The sequence below is a fragment of the Dermacentor variabilis genome, chromosome 1 (genome assembly GCF_050947875.1).
Source record: "Dermacentor variabilis isolate Ectoservices chromosome 1, ASM5094787v1, whole genome shotgun sequence".
In the NCBI taxonomy this organism is placed as follows: Eukaryota; Metazoa; Arthropoda; class Arachnida; order Ixodida; family Ixodidae; genus Dermacentor; species Dermacentor variabilis.
The window spans coordinates 52,280,027-52,299,005 of record NC_134568.1 but is presented as its reverse complement, the minus strand read 5'-3'; the positions used below and the strand labels follow the sequence as shown (position 1 = coordinate 52,299,005).

At 44.4% G+C, this 18,979-nt stretch overlaps 1 protein-coding gene across 2 annotated transcripts in view; it reads left to right on the top strand.

Moving 5' to 3' along the window:
• LOC142577926 (cytochrome P450 4V2-like) overlaps positions 1-14,695 on the top strand; it is a 34,925-nt gene extending 20,230 nt beyond the window's left edge. For both annotated transcript variants that reach the window (XM_075687374.1, XM_075687366.1), the window contains exons 6-11: positions 5,547-5,673; positions 6,147-6,341; positions 8,089-8,262; positions 12,365-12,431; positions 13,170-13,349; positions 14,386-14,695. In XM_075687374.1, coding sequence (XP_075543489.1) covers positions 5,547-5,673; positions 6,147-6,341; positions 8,089-8,262; positions 12,365-12,431; positions 13,170-13,349; positions 14,386-14,606 — 964 coding nt within the window. In that variant the 3' untranslated portion in view covers positions 14,607-14,695. The remainder of the gene's footprint in view (positions 1-5,546; positions 5,674-6,146; positions 6,342-8,088; positions 8,263-12,364; positions 12,432-13,169; positions 13,350-14,385) is intronic.
• Positions 14,696-18,979: the final 4,284 nt, after the last annotated feature.

The window sequence follows — 18,979 nt, the reverse complement described above, 5'->3', positions numbered from 1 at the left end:
ACGCTTAGATCTGCAGAGATCTTCAGTTCCTCTCGACCTCCCTGCCTTTGTATGTGGGTTTTTGGAGACTGATAGATAATTTGTGTATTGAAACGACATAAATACGAAAGCTACTAGCCGCGCCGCGAGATAAAAAAAGAAAAAGAAGGCTTATTTCGAGCGGACTGTAATAAAAGGAACGCTCTTGCGGTATCCCTTTTTCTTTTTATATATATAGCAGCGTTTGCATCGAGAACGGCGACCTATTCAAACAGCGCTCGGCCTGGCAGAGATAAGAACACACCTGCAGAAAGTCAGGCTATAAGAGCGCGTAGTGCAGAGTAAACAAATAATTAGCCGCATGAGTTGAGTGAAAGTCTGCAAAGGGAAGGAAATGAAGTATCGTGGCCTTAGACTAGTTGCTGGCTATATATTATTATCTTTTGGAACGAAAATGACTCAGTTTTTCTAGCAATCTTTGAATAATGTTCATCTCGCGTTTTTTTTTCTTTTATCTTTTTTTAACTCTTCGCGACGATTGGTCCTTTGGACATAGACGCGTCTCGCATATTTATTTATTTATTTATTTAAAATACCTTACAGGCCCTATGGGGGCATTGTGTAAGGGGGGTACAAAATCAAGGGGGAAAAGAAAGAGTAAACAGCCTTCTAAAGTGTAATACAAAAGATACGCCTCAATGCAGGGCTCATTACTACCAAAAACATGTAAAAGGAACAACTGAAGTAATAAAAGGCCACAAAGGTACACTTAAGGAAATAACACGAGTAAAACTCAACGTAAGGTACTAATACTATAAAGTAAAATACACGAAAAATGAACATATCAGGGAGTACAATTCTTGAAGAGATATTTAGGGAAACAGACGCAAAAAAGCTATAATATATACAAGGCTTACAAGTGAACACGTGGCGCAGCATAAAATAGCAATTCATAGGAGCGAGATAGCAATGCATCAACAAAAAAAAATTCACAAGAAGTTCGAAGCATATTGCCAAGGGCAAGAAACGAGATAAAGTGATTTGTAAGTGCTATTATGAAAAATGCTCGTGTAGGAGATGACGAAATTTTTCTTGATCTGACTCGGAAGCAATGTGATCAGGCAGATTGTTCCACAAGCGAATGGCCGTAGGGAGCACGGAAAAGTTAAAAGCATATGTCGTACCGTACATGTGCGCAAAACTAAAGTGGTTATTTAATCGGCGAGACGTGTTCGAGACGATCTGGATATGTAGTGTGGATTGTGCGGCATTGTAAACATATTTGTGAAACAGGGATAACAGAGCGATATTACGGCGAAGAACTAAAGGCTGTATGGAATGATCGAGTTTCATTTGTGTTACACTGGAGTGATGGCTATAATTACGTGTAATGAAACGGGCAGCTCGGTTTTGGACTGATTCAAGCATGTCGATTAAGTATGTAGGATGCGGGGACCAAATGGATGATGCATACTCGAGCTGTGGACGAACAAATGTCTGATAAGCCAATTTGCGAATGTTGGAAGGTGAATTACCCAGATTACGACGTAGGTAACCTAAAGTCTTTGAAGCTTTTGCGCAAACGGCTGCAATGTGGTCTGTCCGGGAGAGGTTTTCGGTTAGGTGAACACCCAAATATTTTTACGATACTGTATGTAACAATTGTTTATTATTGACGTTGCATAAAAAATGTGAGTTGTCACGCTTACGACTAAAACAAATTACCTGACATTTTGATACATTTAAAGCCATTAACCAGGTGTTACACCAATTATGAATTAGGCTAAGGTCATTTTGAAGGGCCAGGTGGTCGTCAGTACTGTTAATTGATCTGTAAATAATGCAGTCATCAGCGAAAATACGTAAGTGAGAAGAAACATTAAGTGGCAAATCATTTATGTAAATTAGGAAGAGTAAAGGGCCCAAAACGCTGCCCTGAGGCACACCAGAAGTAACGTAAGTAGAAGACGAAGCGATATTGTTAACTACTGTGAACCGTTGACGATTCGAAAGAAAATTACGAAGCCATGTTAGAGTGAAGGAGTCAATTCGAAGTGCAGTTAATTTTGCAATAAGGCGACCATGAGCTACACGATCAAATGCTTTGGAAAAGTCAAGAAAAATGCAATCGGTCTGCTGGTTATTGTTCATGTTAAGGTGCAGGTCAGTCGTGAATTCGAGTAACTGTGTCTCACATGATAATCCTTTCTGAAACCATGTTGATGGCGAAAAAAGAAATTATTGGACTCTAGGTGATTATAAATATGAGAAGCAATTATATGCTCGAGTATCTTGCAGCAAATGCAGGTCAATGACATTGGACGGTAATTTTCCGGGGAGGTTTTATTCCCAGTTTTAAATATGGGTATAATTTTGGCCATTTTCCAGTCATTGGGCAGCTGTCCCGATGACAAAGACTGCTTGAATATATGGTACAGAATGTTACTGGATATAGAAATAGTATATTTTAATATCTTGGAACTAATATTATCAATACCAGATGAAGTAAATAACTTCAAATTATTAATAAGACATGCAACTCCCTCCACCGAGATTTCAATACTTTCCATGAATTGCCAGTCATAATCAGCAACATCAGGTACATTGGTATGATCCTCGCGGCTGAAAATCGATGAAAAAAACGTATTAAACGCAGAGGGGCATTCATTGTCAGAGAGAGGAGTATTTGTATCGCTATGTAAGGCTATCCGGTTTGAGTCACGGTCAGGTGATATAACTCGCCAAAACTTTTTCGGATTCGAATGTAAGAGAGAAGGTAAATCTGTGGAGAAATATTTATCTTTAGCTGCAGCTAAGGCGGAACAGTACGTTTTTAAGCAAATCCTGTACCTTTCCCACGAAGGAGCATTATTGAGGCGTTTAGCGGTATTGTAGAGACGTTTCTTTTTATTCCTGAGCTTACGTAGGGCCTTAGTAAACCAAGGATTTGTTTTGTCATTTGTTATCGAGATCAACGGGATTTGTTAATTAGGGCAGACATTTTATTCTTGAAATATACCCAGTTATCTTCCACCGAGCGATTATAAAAAGAAGGAAGTAGCGTGCGGTTGAAAAATACTTCAAGTTCATCGTTTATTTTAGAGTAGTTTGCTTTGTTATAATCACGTATTGTTTTCTTTGAGATCCCTGAAAAGGGTAGTGGAACACTGATTGTTACCTGAAGTAGATCGTGATCACTAAAGCCGTTTAGATGAATTACGGATTCAATCGTTTCAGGAGTGTTGGCGAGTATAAGGTCTAGAATGTTAGTACCACGGGTAGGTTTGTTAACGACCTGGAATAGGTTAAGATCTAAAGTTAAGTTAAGAAAATCCACTGATGTTCGACAGGATGATGATAGATTACTCCAATTTATGAGCGGAAAGTTAAAATCACCGAATAAGTAAACAGAATGCGCTGGACAGAGCTGGAGGGCCGTGTTTATGCTATTGCGTAGTTCTGTAACGAAAGAAGTGCTGTAGTCAGGTGGACGGTCACAGGCACCTACCAGTAGTTTTGTCGTATTTATGATTACTTCAACCCACACAATTTCAAGAGATGAGTTCGAGTCGATAATAAGAGAAGACAATGATTTTTTAACACCGAGAAGAACGCCACCGCCTCTCTCGCTAGTTCGATCTTTGCGGTAAATATTATAAGAATGGTTATCAGGAAGAATTTCGTCGTCTGTAATGTCAGGATTTAGCCAAGTTTCGGTAAGAACAAGAATATTAGATTCGTTATCGTCAAGCAGGGAGCAAACTAATCCGCGCTTGGGCATGATGCTTCGTATGTTTGCGTAACATAGTGTCAACAAAGACCCAGTGATAGGTAGCTTTGACTGTGGAAGAGCCCGTGGGCAAGTGCTTATGTCTAGCTATCTTTGCGACATGACAACGGTATCAGTGACTTTGTCGTACGTGTAAGTCTGGTTATTTATAAGCAGCCGATCTACTGACAGCTTAAAAGACACATTTTGAGGTTTCGCGAAGTCAAGCAGCTTCCTTCTAGCTTGTCGCGTAGCTGGCGAGAAATGTTCAGCGATTGAATATTCTAAGCCTTTTAATTTGTGTGCAGATGAAAAGATGCGTTGCTTGTCTTTAACAAAAGTTAGTTTAGCTATTATAGGTCTGTTCTTTCCTTCTTGGTATTTCCCAAGCCTATGTACGCGTTCAAATTGCGAACTGATTGTTGCAATTTGCAGTTTTTCAGAGCACAGTTTTATGACTTTCTTTTCAGGGGTAGCCCTGTCCTCTTTAGGGTCATCTTTTATCCCGAAGAACAGCAAATTACTTCGTCTGAGCCTGTTTTCTGCGTCCTCACATATTGAACTTATTCTTTGCAGCTGATCTGAGACATCACGTAAAGTCTTACTCCCTTTTTCCTTCACGCCTGAGTCTGTAACGCTTTCTGAGGAAGTGGCTAACTCAAGCGCCGCAACCCTGGCTGTTAGAATGACGAGTTCATTATCAGTGGCAGCTTGTTTGTCCTTTGCGCTTTTTAATTCCGCCAAAAGCGCCTCTTGTGCGGCCTCTAGTTTCTGTATCGCCTCAAGAGCGGAGGCAAACGCATCTGCCTCAGCTTTTGACATTGGACCTGGGTTCGACTCAACGTCGCCAGAAAGCAAGAGGAGCAACTCAAACATTGCAGAGTAGAGCGAACACAGAAGTAAATTAGAACGCTTTAAAACATCAATCCACTCAACTGGGCACGACACCGCGATCAAACAGCAGTTGTTACTCCTAATGCATGAAGCACACCGCACGTAACTAACCTGCAATAGCAGTAGCTGAGTACGCTGCATACTCGATGCGGTGCCGTGCCCGAAGTGGACGCTTGCTGGCTGGCTTTTAAGTCCTCTTCCGGTGGCGTCCGTCGTAGTCCCCAATCGCCGTGGCCAGATGTGCGCGAAGGTCTTGTCTGGATTCGGCGCTGCGATTACCAAGGCAAGCCGAGGTGGTGTCGCGTCATCGGTGCGCAGTCTGCACGTGCCGGGAAGTGCTGAGCAAACGGCCCAAGTGACGGTCACCTGCAATAGCAGTAGCTGAGTACGCTGCATACTCGATGCGGTGCCGATATCTAGTTGGGTTATACATTTGAAGTATTCAAAAGAGCTGCCATGCGCCTGTGAAATCATTCTTGGTAAAGACCGGTACCCGGCCGGAACATCGAAATAAACTTGCGTTTTTCAACCCGGACTTACTGAAATGCCCAAGCAAAAAAATAAAACATATGCAAATAAACATAACTGTATGCACTATATCTATAATAGATTAATTGACGGGTACGTCAGCAATATTTCTTAGTGAAATTCACACTGAGAGCCAAGCTATACAAGCTTTTAATGTTTATTGGCACCTTATTAAGCACGTGTGGGTGACTGAGCGCTCTCATCACCGAAAAAATGCCTAAGAAACTGTAAAGTGCACATAACTAGTTTTTTGTTGTTGTTGTTGTTGTTGTTGTTGTTGTTGTTGTTGTTGTTGTTGTTGTTGTTGTTGTTGTTGTTGTTGTTGTTGTTGTTGTTGTTGTTGTTGTTTATTTTTCTCTCCGCTGGTTAAACGCAGGTTGATGTTCTTGATCGGCGTGCGCATCTTTCGTCCCTGGATGTGGCCCGACGCCTGGTACAACAGGACACACGAGGGTCGACTCTACCATAAATCCATTCGGGAGATGGAAAAGTACACACTAGAGGTAAGCACAATCCTGCATTAACTGCTCAGCGCACGTTAACTGGCCGTATTTAAATAGATTTTTCTCACGATACCACTGTTCTTAGGGGCAGCTGCCGTACAACCGTGATGTAAGACGTATTACTAGCGAAGGTCATCGGTCAGTGGCAAATGCGATTTGCGAACGAGCTTGCCGACTTCGCGAATTCAGCCCCAGGTCTGTCTGGCGCCAAGCACATTGCACAAAAACTAAAAAGTGGGCCAACGCAGCGGCGCACGGTCCGCTGCTTTTGCGGCAAGATAAGGCTGGCGGGAAATCGCGGCGCACACAGCGCGTGCGCGACGCCGTGTCTTCCAGGGAAAAGTACCGCGATCGCGCCCCAGGCTGAACAGAGCGCCGCGCAGTTCGCCGTGTTGGTCCGTTTGTTTTTTGACCAAGGGTGTGCTCGCGCTGATTCCTTCTCTCACAAAATAAAACGCATGTGCCCTCACCAGGTGCTGGAACGGCGCAAGGGCAAGCTGCAACAGATCGCCGATGAGTTGGAAAGCGTGCCGGGTGACTATGGCAGGGAAGGAGATGATGAAGCGCAGGACTCAGTCATTGTGGACCGGTTTCTGAAGGCTCACCTGCAAGACAGTCGGTACAGCATCGACGAGGTTAAGAAGGACATCGACTCCTTGCTGTTCGCGGTGAGAGTTTCCGGATTGTTGTATGTCTGTGATTAGTCTCTGACAACCCAAGACTATGCAGTGACAAACGCACCGCGGTCTGGCTCTGAGCCTGTTTGTATCGATGCGCAGGCCAACTTCACTCGGTAGTTTCCGGGAAGTCACAATGCAGGCTAAGGTTTTTCAGTACCTGCGTCTCTCGAACTATCTTGCGGAACGCGCAGGCGCGTACAGCACCTGTAGTGTGGCTTTGTATGCGAGGCTTGTACTGAGTTCATAATTCATTCTGAATAGTCACCGACTAAAGCGGACTGACCAGAAGTCTTCGTTGTGCCTCCAAAACGCTAAACAATCTACGACGCAGAAATAGCATAAGAAGCCAACAAACAAAGACATCAAGGACAACATAGGGGAAATTACTTGTACTTACTAATTGAATTAAAGAAATAATAAATTAATGGCAATGAAACTGTATGAAAAAACAACTTGCCGCAGGTGGTGAACGATCCCACGTCTTTGCATTACGCGTGTCATGCTCTAACCAATTGAGCTACCGCGGCGCCCTTTCCCCATCCACTTTCTTGGGTATTTGTGCTTTTACTTCCAGAACTAACCTTGGGAGTGTTAGAAAGTGCCACCACTCACAAACCTTGGCGCCCGATGTGGAACATGCTTTCTGCCGCAGGCGTCACGAGAACGTGATCTTTTTGGGTGAAGGCAACTGGTCCATAGACCAACACATGCTACCTGAAGGCATCAATGTTGCCGGATTCGGGACCCTCGTTATGTAATGAACGAGAAGAAAGGGGGTTAACAGAGAGGTCCGATTTTTATTAATCATATCATAAGAAGCCAACACACAAAGCTTCTTATGATATGATTAATAAAAATCGGGCCCCTCGGTTAACCCCATTTCTTCTCGTTCATAACGACGTAAAAATTATTTCAAAGGGCTAAACTTATTTTTACCGCGCGACTCAGTTCGCTGTGGTGGCGAAAATCAACATACTAAGATTGCTGAGGGAAATTGGAAGGCTTCAGTGTATGGGACATGGCGATCGTCGTGCTACCGGCGATTACAGCAATAATAGTTTAATCAGCGTAATTATTAGAGATAAATTGGCCAGCCAAGTAACGTGTCCAAAAGTTAGTGTTCCCGGAGGGACAGCGGATATTGCGCAAAGAAGTGTCAGGCATTATTCTCGCATTTCTGCGAGAGACAGGACTGATGTACGCATGGTGACATATTTGGCGCAGAGAGGAACGCTCAGGCGGACGAATTGCCGGCCAGTTCCGCCAGGCTAACCCCACCTGTAGCAACATAATCACCACCACCACCAAAGTACCGACAATGTTTTTTTTTTCTTATCGTAGGAGTGGATACGTTTCGCATTTCAAGAGACGTGTCGAATAATTTCGGTGATCATCACTTTATTTCAAGCTGCTGACAACGTCATTAGATCACGGCACTTTACATAAATTAGGAGCCTTTTCGGATACTGTTATGAGCAAATAATTCGTTTTTGTTGCTTCAGTACTGACCAGTTGTGCAATAAGAGGCATTCATAACCAATGTCAAGCTTTCTCAGAAGCGTTCGGTGAAGGGAGGAAAGAATTGGCAGGGACGACTTACCTTCTTTTCCGTCATTTTTCTGTGCACATGCGTACAACTTGATTCCTTTGCACGATGTCTTCTTGCCACTGCAGTTTAACTAAGTTGCTTTTAAAAGGATGTGCAGCGGTCACCATCGAGCTTGTTTTTACGCAGGGCACCGATACTACTACATCGGCAGTTGGGTGGGCTTTCTACATGTTAGGGTTGCATCCTAAGGTGTTGGCAAAGGTCCATCAGGAGCTTGATGATATATTTGGCAGCGACACCGAGAGAGACATCACAGGGGAGGACCTCAAGAGGATGAAATACCTGGACATCTGCTTCAAGGTTACTACCGTCCTATCATTGTTTCATACCTTGAATATATGCCTCCAGTGGCGCATTTATTCTTAGCGAATTGCTTTGGCATATAGATGCATGGTGACTTTATACTCCTATATACTCCCACAGGGAATACAATTAATGTTTATCTTTGTTGTTTTCGTGCAACATGCTACGTGAAATTGGAACAGCGCATAATGTTTAAAGGGAGTCAACTACCAAAATATCAAATCTTGCATCTGACTGACCAAACGAGCAAGCCTTCTAAACAGCGCAGAAACTAAGAATTGTTCCTGATAGACCTGTGAACTTCACCCTAAATACAGACAGCATGGCAAGTTAGATATTCTGCGGCGTCACTTTACGATGACGCCACGCAATATTTTACTGCCCATATGGGTGAATGGATCAAAGATCACTCTTGCGTTACCTTTTGCATCCTGTCCATGGCTTCTCATTACAATAATACCCGCATTACCTCTATGTCACAGATATATTTTGGAAGCGCCTCTAACTATGAACACCTCAGTCAAGGTCGATCCAAATAAGTCGCGAAGCTTCGGGCGAAAAGCGATTCAGAAAAAATTCTCACTGACATCGCCAAGGGTGGTTAGGGGAGCAGTGATTGCAACGCGACCATGTGAGAAGGGAACAAACAATGGGGAGAAAAGCGTGTTTTTTTTTAAATTAAAACACGACACAGTTTGAATCATTCAACGAAAATAAAATCCTAATCAGTTTTATGTGCCCGTTGCCAGGAAAGAAAATATAACTCTGTTTTGCTTTGTCATTATCAATAAATGTCCTTTTTTTTAATGTCGACTGTAACATTTGATGCCGCTATCACTTGCAATGCAGCTCTTGAAGTGTGCAGAAAGGCACGCGCGTAAAGTTCACCTGCTACAATACGCCCGCCTCACACATGCTGTTTTGCTCGTCGACGTTTGTCTGCATTTGGTGGCTCGGGTAGTGTCGTTGTTTCTTAACCTGTGCAGTCAAATGTACTGAGTTACGACCGCCAGATAATTATTTACTTTAGCTGTTTTCGTGCGGCTGCGATGGCCGACGCGCTTGGCGTCCGACGATGGGACCAGTACTCTACAGTCAAAGCTTTCGTCGGCCTCCAAAGGAAGTATGTTCTGTGCAGGGGTGCTATTTCGACACGCGTGCGGCTGGCCTTCTGCTGCATCGCTTTTGGCGCTGAAAGCTCGAAACTCCCCTCAGGTCGAATGCCGGGGCAATTGATATTACAGCTCTAATGGTAGACCTCCAAAACAAACTGCGCGCCATTGAGAACAAAATGACGTCATTTCTGTTTTTAATTGATGTGGCGGCACATTACACTCTAAAGAAAGTTTACACCCTTTGGGGTGTACATCGGCCACACAACGATAATTGTCATCGGCCTTGCTTGCGTTTCCTTTCTTGAAAACGCCGCGCCCGCTACTTCCCTGTCGGCAATGCTATATCATGCTGATAACGCGCATGATATAGATAACGCGCAGGGAAGTACTGGGCTCGCTGCGTTAAAGAAAGGAAATGCGGACAAGACAGATGAAGTTTATTGTTCTGTGGCAAGATACGACTCAAAGGGTGTAAACATTTCTTAAAGTGTATTTCTTCTTCTGCCGGAAGTGTTCCCTCATCACAGAGATGGCGCTGAGCCCCATGAACCGCCGATGAACAACCATGTTTTGAACGTATGGGCCTGTATGGAAACTTCGCTACAAAATATATTTATCTTCCCTCAGTGGCCGAAGAAACGTGAAGAGTGCGGAAAACAATACAGAAGGGGGAAAAGAGTTTGGGCGTTCGTTTTATTGCGTACATGGGACGACACGCATACCGCACGCAAGATGAGTTTTAGTTTAACCGATTACGTCTTCCAATCACTAGCAAGCTAACACCCGGCGTGCTTCAGGATACTTTGCCTAAACTCTAACCTCTCAACAGAAATTTCGGACGCGCACTCAGGAGCTGCTATTCAAGCATTAGACCAGTGACCCTTGACAATTTATTTTTATTTTTCAAATACTGCCGGCTGCCCGTTAGCGGCTAAGGCAGGAGTGAGTAAAAGTGGAAAGTAAAGCGAAAGTAAACATACACTACTGGAGATAGCATAAAGTTATAAAAATGAATACCGTCCAAGACACAGAGCAAACAACGTTGACAGAAGTTAAGCAACACTTGGGGATTCACCAATTAGGACAGCAGATAGAATTTATAAAAAGTAAGCAAAAGCACTCATGTACCAACAAACATCAAAAAAGGCAAAAAAAGTACTCACAGTTACTGAGAACTACTGCGAACAGATTTTGAACAAGAGCTCAATGACTTATACTACAGGCCGCGAAAATTAAGGCAATGTTAGCATACGCTATGTCACATAACCTTTCAAAACACTTAGGAAGGCGTCGATTGATCGCACATTCACAATCTGGTGGCAGAGCGTTCCACCGTGCTATGGATCGGGGAAAGAATGAAAAGCGATGTGCAAAAGTGCTTGTCTGAGGCATTACAATTGTTTTATCGTGTTTCCATCTCATTGGTCTGGCTCTGTTAAACCGCATGTAAGTGTCGAAGTCTAATTTAGTCTTATTGTTGATTATATGGAAGAGCATTTGTAGCCGATGAATTTTTCGTCACGTTTCGAGTCTTGGAATGCCGTTTCTGTTCATGAGATTGCTAACCGATATGTGCCTGCCGTACGCGTTTAAGATGAATCGTATCGCTCTTCCCTGAACACTTTCGAGCACGTTAATATCTGATTTGGTATGCGGGTACGAAACGACGTTAGTATATATCAGTAAAGGTCTTATAAGTGGTGTATAAGCGACCAACTTGGTTCCAGATGTGCAGTGTTGAAACGATGTTTCAGGAGCCAGAGTTTTCTTGAAGCCACTGAGACAATGTGTTTAATGTGACTACCCCAATTTAAACGAGAGGAAAGGGGGTTAACCGAGGGGCCCGATATTTATTAGTCATATCATAAGAAGCCAACAAACTCTAACACCAAGGACAACATAGGGGAAATTACTTGTGCTTAATAAATGAAATAAAGAAACAATAAATAAATGGAAATTAAAGGGCATGAAAAAACAACTTTCCGCAGGTGGGAACCGAACTCACAACCTTCGCATATTTCGCGAAGGTTGTGGGTTCAGTTCCCATATATAATAAAAAAATACTTCGCGCACCCCTCCGACCATCTGTAAAGGACCATATTGGGTATAGTATCTGGACCGGTAGAATTTTTGGTGCTTAGGTTCAACAGGGCGGGAAATACTCCTTCAGAAACGTCGGATACAGAAACTCCTTCACACGCAGAAACGTTTGGACAGTTACCTCTCCTCTACGCCATCGCTACACCATGTGAAAATGGTTATATGCCCCAACCTCCCTTTCTCCTCCACCCACGCCATTCCAATAGGCGTTATTCATTTACGTTTTTAGCGCCGCACCGTTTAGAGCAAATCAGTTCTGCGGAAGCCCTCAAGGCGGCTGCAGTTTCATGAGAGGGAGAAACTGTCATCCATCTGAGAGTAGCCCGACGCTACAAAGGCAACCCATACAACAGCTATGGAACTCCACTGTGGTGTTGCGGTGCTTCACTACACCCAGTCATCACTTCCTTCCTATTTTCTTCTTTCTATTCCCCCTTTCCCTCACCCCCAGTGTAGGGTAGCAAATCGAACGCTCGTCTGGTTGCCCTCCTTGCCTTTCCTCTCTTTGCTCTCGCTCTCTCTCATGCGGGTTTCTCAAAAATAAACCTTCGATGTTGAAGAAAAATTTGTCCTGCTCCGAAGATCTAAGCCGGCACCAACGCCTTTCCAGGGTGGTTCCCTTTACAGCTTCGTGCTACAGTCCAGATAGATGCAATTTTTTTCTGTTTTATTGCACTGTTTAGAATAATTAAATAAAAGCAGTTTTTGAAATATTCAGAAATGAAAAGTAGCCAACTGTAGGTCCTTTTTATTTTTTACCACCACTGCTCTTTTTTTTGGGGGGGGGGGGGGAAGGGGGGTTCTTCAATTTAAAAATTTAGAAACAGGAAGGTGGAAGCCTATTTCTAATGGGCTTAATGAACGTCCTTCTTCTTTTTTTTCAGGAATCACTGCGGCTGTTTCCGGCTGCTCCACTCATCGGAAGAGTCTTGGACGAAGACTTAGTAGTAGGTGAGTAGGGAAGGCTGCACTAACGAATTTAAATTTTTTCTCCCACAGAAACACGCCAACTTGTAATATGAAACAATAAAACCACTTCGGCTAGTAAATACACCACCATATTTATGTCCAACAAAACTTCATTTCAGCAAAAGCATTTTTATTGCTTTGTGACCCTAAATAAAATCATTCATGCAAATGCTGTAAACTGGCCTGGAATTGATCGTCGCATATTGCCTTTGTAGGTCTGCCGCGATAATTGTCTGCTTTTCATAACATTCAAAAGCAAGCAGTCGGTATTAAACAGCCATGGTGAGAACTTTTATTTGCAATGAAATCTTATCTCGCAAGACGCAGTGATTCATTGTAGGCATTTTCATTTGAAGCAACCTCACCAGGGCTGTCTGCCTTTCCGTTTATCAGCATGCATGCGATTTCATCTACTTTATTGTTACGTAGAAATCTTTTTTTATCTTTCTAACGAGTATGTCTCGTTACTGTGGCTGATAAAAAGCTGCCTGATATTTTGATGACATAGTGGGATGTTGCGCTTCATTCATTAACTCGAAACTTACTATGTCATCCAACGACTATCGGCGAAATTCGAAAACCTTACCCGGCGTCTTTAAGAAAGAAACTTAGCGCGTACATTCGGCATTTCTGAAAAAAATCGGTGCGTCATAAAATGTTTTGCACGATAATAAACTCGCAAGAAGCTTTACTGACCGTGAGACACGCTTCTCGTTTCAGACGGTTACAAGATCCCTAAGGGGGTCACGTGCTTCGTCAACATATACAGTCTGCATCGCAATCCTGAGTGCTTCAAGGACCCGGACCTGTACATTCCGGAGCGTTTTCTGACGTCAGAAGTCGGAAATCGCCATCCATTCAGCTACATCCCGTTCTCCGGGGGACCCAAAAATTGCCTAGGTAACACATCCCAGGCCCTGACATTACTACACATTCAAATGCCATAATACTTACGAAGCGCTTCAAGGTAGCTCGGTGACTACTGAACACAAGGTCGTGGGTTCGATTCTGAGACCCGACGGCCACATTTTGTTGGGGTCGTGGGGCAAAAACGCTAGTACACTTAGATTAATGCACCCGTTGAAAAACACCGGGTGGTCAGAATTATTCCGGAGCTCTCCACTGTGGCATCTGTCATGGCGGCAGTGTTTTATTTGTAACGTTAAACCCCCTCACTCAGCCAGTCGGCAAAGAAAAATGGCATCTTTTTCCTCTATGAGATAAGCTGCCGATCAGGTTCAGCCGTAGGTACCGAGGTCGCGTGCGCACTACTGGCCAAGGCATGGACGATTAGTAAAGGAACATGTGCACTAAAAGAAACAGTAAATGTAATGCAAGAATATGCACACATAACTTGGTAAACAAATTAGAAAATATAACAACGTAAATGTAAACGTCATTTCGACTCACGAATGGAAAAATTATCTTCATAGTGTGTAGTGTTCGGGATAATCGAAAATGTTTTCACTATATTATGTTTCATATTTTTTTTTCAATGACAGTTACGTTGAGCCTGCGTATAGCAATGACTGAGCATGTGAGGACAAGGCGTGACTAAGTATTAGTTTGATTTGGTTTGTGTAGTAAATATGATTTATACTAGTATCTTAAGGCTGCACACACATCAGTACTTGGTGCTTTCTTACGTGCAATCTGTAAATTGTGAAATTGGCCAGAAATTGAGTAGATGTTCAGCGGTTGCTTCTTGCAGTGCCTAATTTCTTGGGGAAACCGCGTAGTCAAGCTACTGCTTAGCAGCTTTTTTGTGTTTGTGCTAGCATTCTTTTTTGTTGCGTCTCTACACGATGCGACAAGATGTTGAACAAACTGAAGTGAAGAATTCTATAGCGCAAGGCACGACACACACTTGTGTCCACACGGAAGACGACTATCTACCAAGTAGGTGTAAGTGTGTTACTGTCTGTTTCTTTTGCAGGCCAACGTTTCGCGATATTGGAGGCCAAGACGCTTCTGGCGAAGGTTCTGCTCAAGTACACGCTCGAGTCCACGAGGCCCGTAAGTGAGCTGAGGATCACGTATGAAGTGATTCTCAAGGCCAGAGGAGGACTGCGCATCTGGTTCCGAAATCGGACTCACGCTGACCGCGCGGCTAAACTTGCTGGTTTCGAGGAGACAGAAACAAACTACGGATTATGAGTGGCGCTGTTACAGTGACGGTGCTCACATGTATATATTTGAAGTGTAACTGTCAATGTTGTCGGAAAATATATGTGATGTGTGTTGTATTATGTGCGACTTGTGTTTACGCGACGTGTGTTTATGCGACGTATGTTTCGCTAGTACAGTAGCCTTACTTCATCCTAAAGGACTCGAAAAGAAAAGCCTTCGGGATGAAGTTCAATGGGCAAGAAGCACGTCTTAGTGCTACCTATGCCTGCACGCCCTGTATTTCAAGAATGCATGGAATGAGTTGTGCCCATTTTTATATTGCGACAAATGTGGAAAGCATTTGTAATGTAAGCTCTGTGATAAAATAAAATGTTTTATGCGTAAAAACGTTGCATGAGTTCTATAATTATGCCGGTGTTGGCGGCGGCGGTTATTGTTCTAGGCCGAGGATTAGTCGCTTTCTGTCGCACAAAAAAGCGTTGCCACGTGTCCATCAATTTAGTGCCATGCAAAAATGCGAGAAGCCGCGAGGCCTCCTTTCACACACACACACGCACGCACACACCTGTTGTCATGCTAGCGAGACCAGTCTGCGAGAACAAGTAGCTCGCCTAAGGTCGCCGGGCTACCGGACGCACGAGTTCACCTCGATCGCAAGCGACGTGTTAAATAAAATGTGGAACCCCGATGGCGTCCCCCCGAACGCGTCAAGGAACAAGCAGGAGCTGCCACTAATTTCCTATCTAAGGTCTCACACGTTCTAAAAAAGGTGACCAGTCAGGTCACCTTTTTTAGGCGATGAGAGTACAGACCTGCCTGAATATACAGGGGAAGAGTGTGAGCCTATGGATCAAGACTTCACAGAAAGCGAAGTTCGTGCAGCCCTGTACGACCTCAACAGTAGATCTGCTGCCGGTCCAGATGGCATTTCCAATAGGCTGTTGAAAAATTTGGACGATCATTCCATAAAATATTTAACAGAGTATTTCAACGAACTCTGGAAAAACGGTGATTATCCGAAGGAATGGAGAATTGCTAACACAATTCTTATTCCCAAACCAGGCAAGCAACTCAATCTAGATAGCCTAAGACCCATATCATTAACATCATGTCTGGGCAAAACCATGGAGCATGTCATACTCAATAGACTGACTAAGTATGTAGAAAACAGAAATATTCTTCCGCATAACCTGATCGGTTTCCGTCCTGGACTTTCGACTCAAGATGCAATGCTTTTAATCAAGCATCACCTTATTCTTGCTAGCCCGCTACATAGGAGAGCTCTTCTAGGCCTAGATGTAGAAAAGGCCTTTGATCGCATCAAGCACAGGGCCATATTGGATATCCTCTCGGAGATGGGATTGGGTAAGCGATTGCACAATATCGTCAAAGCCTTTCTCGGTGGCCGTTCTGCTTGTCTCAGGTTAGGCGAACTCCAATCGACAACCCTGGAACTTGGGAATCGTGGGACACCACAAGGGTCTGTCCTATCTCCCATGTTATTTAATTTGGCAATGTCAAAAGTGGCTCGAGGTCTCGCGCAGATTGAGGGTATCCACTTTGCTATATATGCAGATGATGTAACAATCTGGAGTGCCGAAGGTAATATGGGACAAACAGAGATCAAACTACAGGAAAGCATTTATGTGGTAGAAACAACACTTGAGGGTATGGGACTGAACTGCTCTGCTAAAAAATCAGAACTATTGGTATTACGGAGCAGTAAGCGTGGGCGCAGGCCGAACGGATATATCCCAGAGGAAGAACCCCGCATTGACATATGCGCCAAGAATGGAGAACCAATCAGGCAGGTGGAGACTATTAGAGTGTTAGGACTTCTCCTGCAAGCGAACGGATCTAATTGCAGGATGATAGAATACATCTCTAACAAGTCAGAAGAAGTCATTAGGCTTCTGCGTAGAGTTACCAACAAGCATAAGGGGCCAGGAGAAGACAGTGCCGTAAGATTGGTACATGCATTCGCCTTTTGCCACTTCTCGTACGTGGCTGGCATGCTCCAATGGACACAGGCTGATAAGAACAAGCTAAACGCTTTAATCAGACGACTTATAAAGACTGCACTAGGACTTCCCATCAGCACGGCCAATGATAGCTTATTGCGCCTAGGGCTGCATAACACACTAGAGGAGATAGCTGAGGCTCAACAGGTGGCCCACCAGGAGAGACTAATGGGGACACGCCCTGGGAGGGCGCTACTTGAAGAAATTGGCGTAGAAATTAACCACACCAACGAAGGAGAATTATTAACACAATTGCAAGCGGGACTACGGGAAACAATAAAGACGACCCCGTTCCGTAGGAACATGCACCCGACACATAACCTCGAGAGACGGAGGGCAAGGGCGAAGGCACTCCTTCAAGACATAGATCAACATAAGCAGCAGGCGGTGTTCGTTGACGCTGCCTGGGTTAAAAATAAGGATGCGTATACCTCCGTTGTCGTAGACACTCAAGGTAACATACAGGATGCCATCACCGTCTATACCAAGGACCCCACAGTAGCAGAACAAGTAGCAATCGCCTTAGCCATCCGGGCTAATCGGTGGACACATATTTACAGCGACTCTAGAACAGCCATACGCAACTTTACCAACGGATATGTGACACGGATAGCAACAAAATTATTAGAGAAGGTCAAGAGTGAGAGGATCGAAATCCGCTGGTTTCCTGCACATCTGGGGGTGGTGGACGGAGCTCGGAGAAACCTCAATGAGGTGGCAAATGAAGCAGCACGAGGACTTTCTAGCCGTGCTCTTCAAGACCGAGCAACTTACACTTCACCCGGGGAACACAGGGATCGATTATTAACATATAACGAAATCACGAAGCATTATTATTTAAGCAGAAGGGAATACCCATTGCCACACGGTAAGCTTTGCAGAGCCCAAGCGGTCACATTACGTTTGCTACAGACAAGAACATACCCAAGTCCATATTTTATTAACAGGATCTATCCGGAGAGGGAAATTCAAACCAACTGTAATAAGTGCAATGGCATCATTACTCTTGACCACATGCTTTGGCAGTGCCCCGCGGTCTTCACAGACCGTGACAAGGAACAAGAATGGTGGCGGCAAATGCTACACAGTGAATCACTCTCTGACCAATTACGGGCAGTCCAGAAGGCCCGCGATGTGGCTGAAGGGCTCGGCCTGACAGTCCCAACGTGGGAGCGGCCCGCGTCAACGTATGGTTGACCTTCAGGACCCAATAAAGTTCTCCATACCATACCATACCAGTCAGGTCGGTGTGAAGGTGAATGGTTCGGCGCCGGAAAAGATAAGCCTTGGCTAACTGGCCCTTATTATAAAAAGCCAAGAAAGGGCCAAAAGAAGCCTCAGAACCCTTTCATGCTCTGTCCAGAAGGAGTGTTGCACAATGTACCACTGTCATGTGGCGGAACCTACATCAGCCAGACAGGCTGTTGTGTAAAGGATCGGTCAAGAAAGTACAAGCAAAACGATGCACGGTACAGAAAGGGACACCTGTTCACAGATTCTAGTGACTGAGTGCTCAGCGCCGTTGCCACTCGGGGTTCGAAGACGTGGGATCCTCTTTCCTCGTGCAGGGGTAATTGAACGTGAGGCGGGTCTGATATACAGGGCGTTTGACAAACACGTATATATATATACATAAGTACAAAAAAAACTTCAAAGAAATACAGAAAACGTTGATGATGAAGTTGTAGTCTTGCACCCACTCCCGCCGTCCGTAGCTCCTTTTATGCCTTGCGGGATCATTGTTTAGTCACTTCCCCAATCCGGTGTCGGGAGGCCGATGACATCAGGTCCCACCAATCCGGTGTCAGGAGGCCACTGACATCAAGTCCCATCAATCCAAAGGTAGGTTGCCCTTTTCGCCGACTCCGATCGTACTCTGACAGGTGATGGCCGGATCATCGCACTGAGCGTGTCTCCGGCTTGGACACGCCAGTTTGTGCGGCTGACAGATGACAGTCGTATCATTGCTAATTGCTCAAACCTCTCCTGAACGAGGTATTCCCGCACTGGTCATAATTCATCTGTGTCGAGATCCATTTGGACGAGGCCGTCGCCCCGTTCCCCATAATCGTGCGAGCCGTGACCGAGGGGTGTCGCGGGTGAACGGCCGATCACAACAGCGCTGCGTTAAAACTGCTGCATAATGAGCTACTCCAAAGATAATCTTAAGCTTAAAATTATATAGATGAGAGGCATAATCAGCGAAGTGACCAATTGTGTCCGTACACCATTAGTTTTGTTGTTGCAAAAATAAATTAGCTTCTTAGCTGGTCAGTAAGACAGATAGGACACGTCACATGGCTGGACGACGATGTATGCACGAATATAAACACGGGAAGTTTCAATAAACGTTAGTTGCTAGAGGGCTTCCGTATGTTT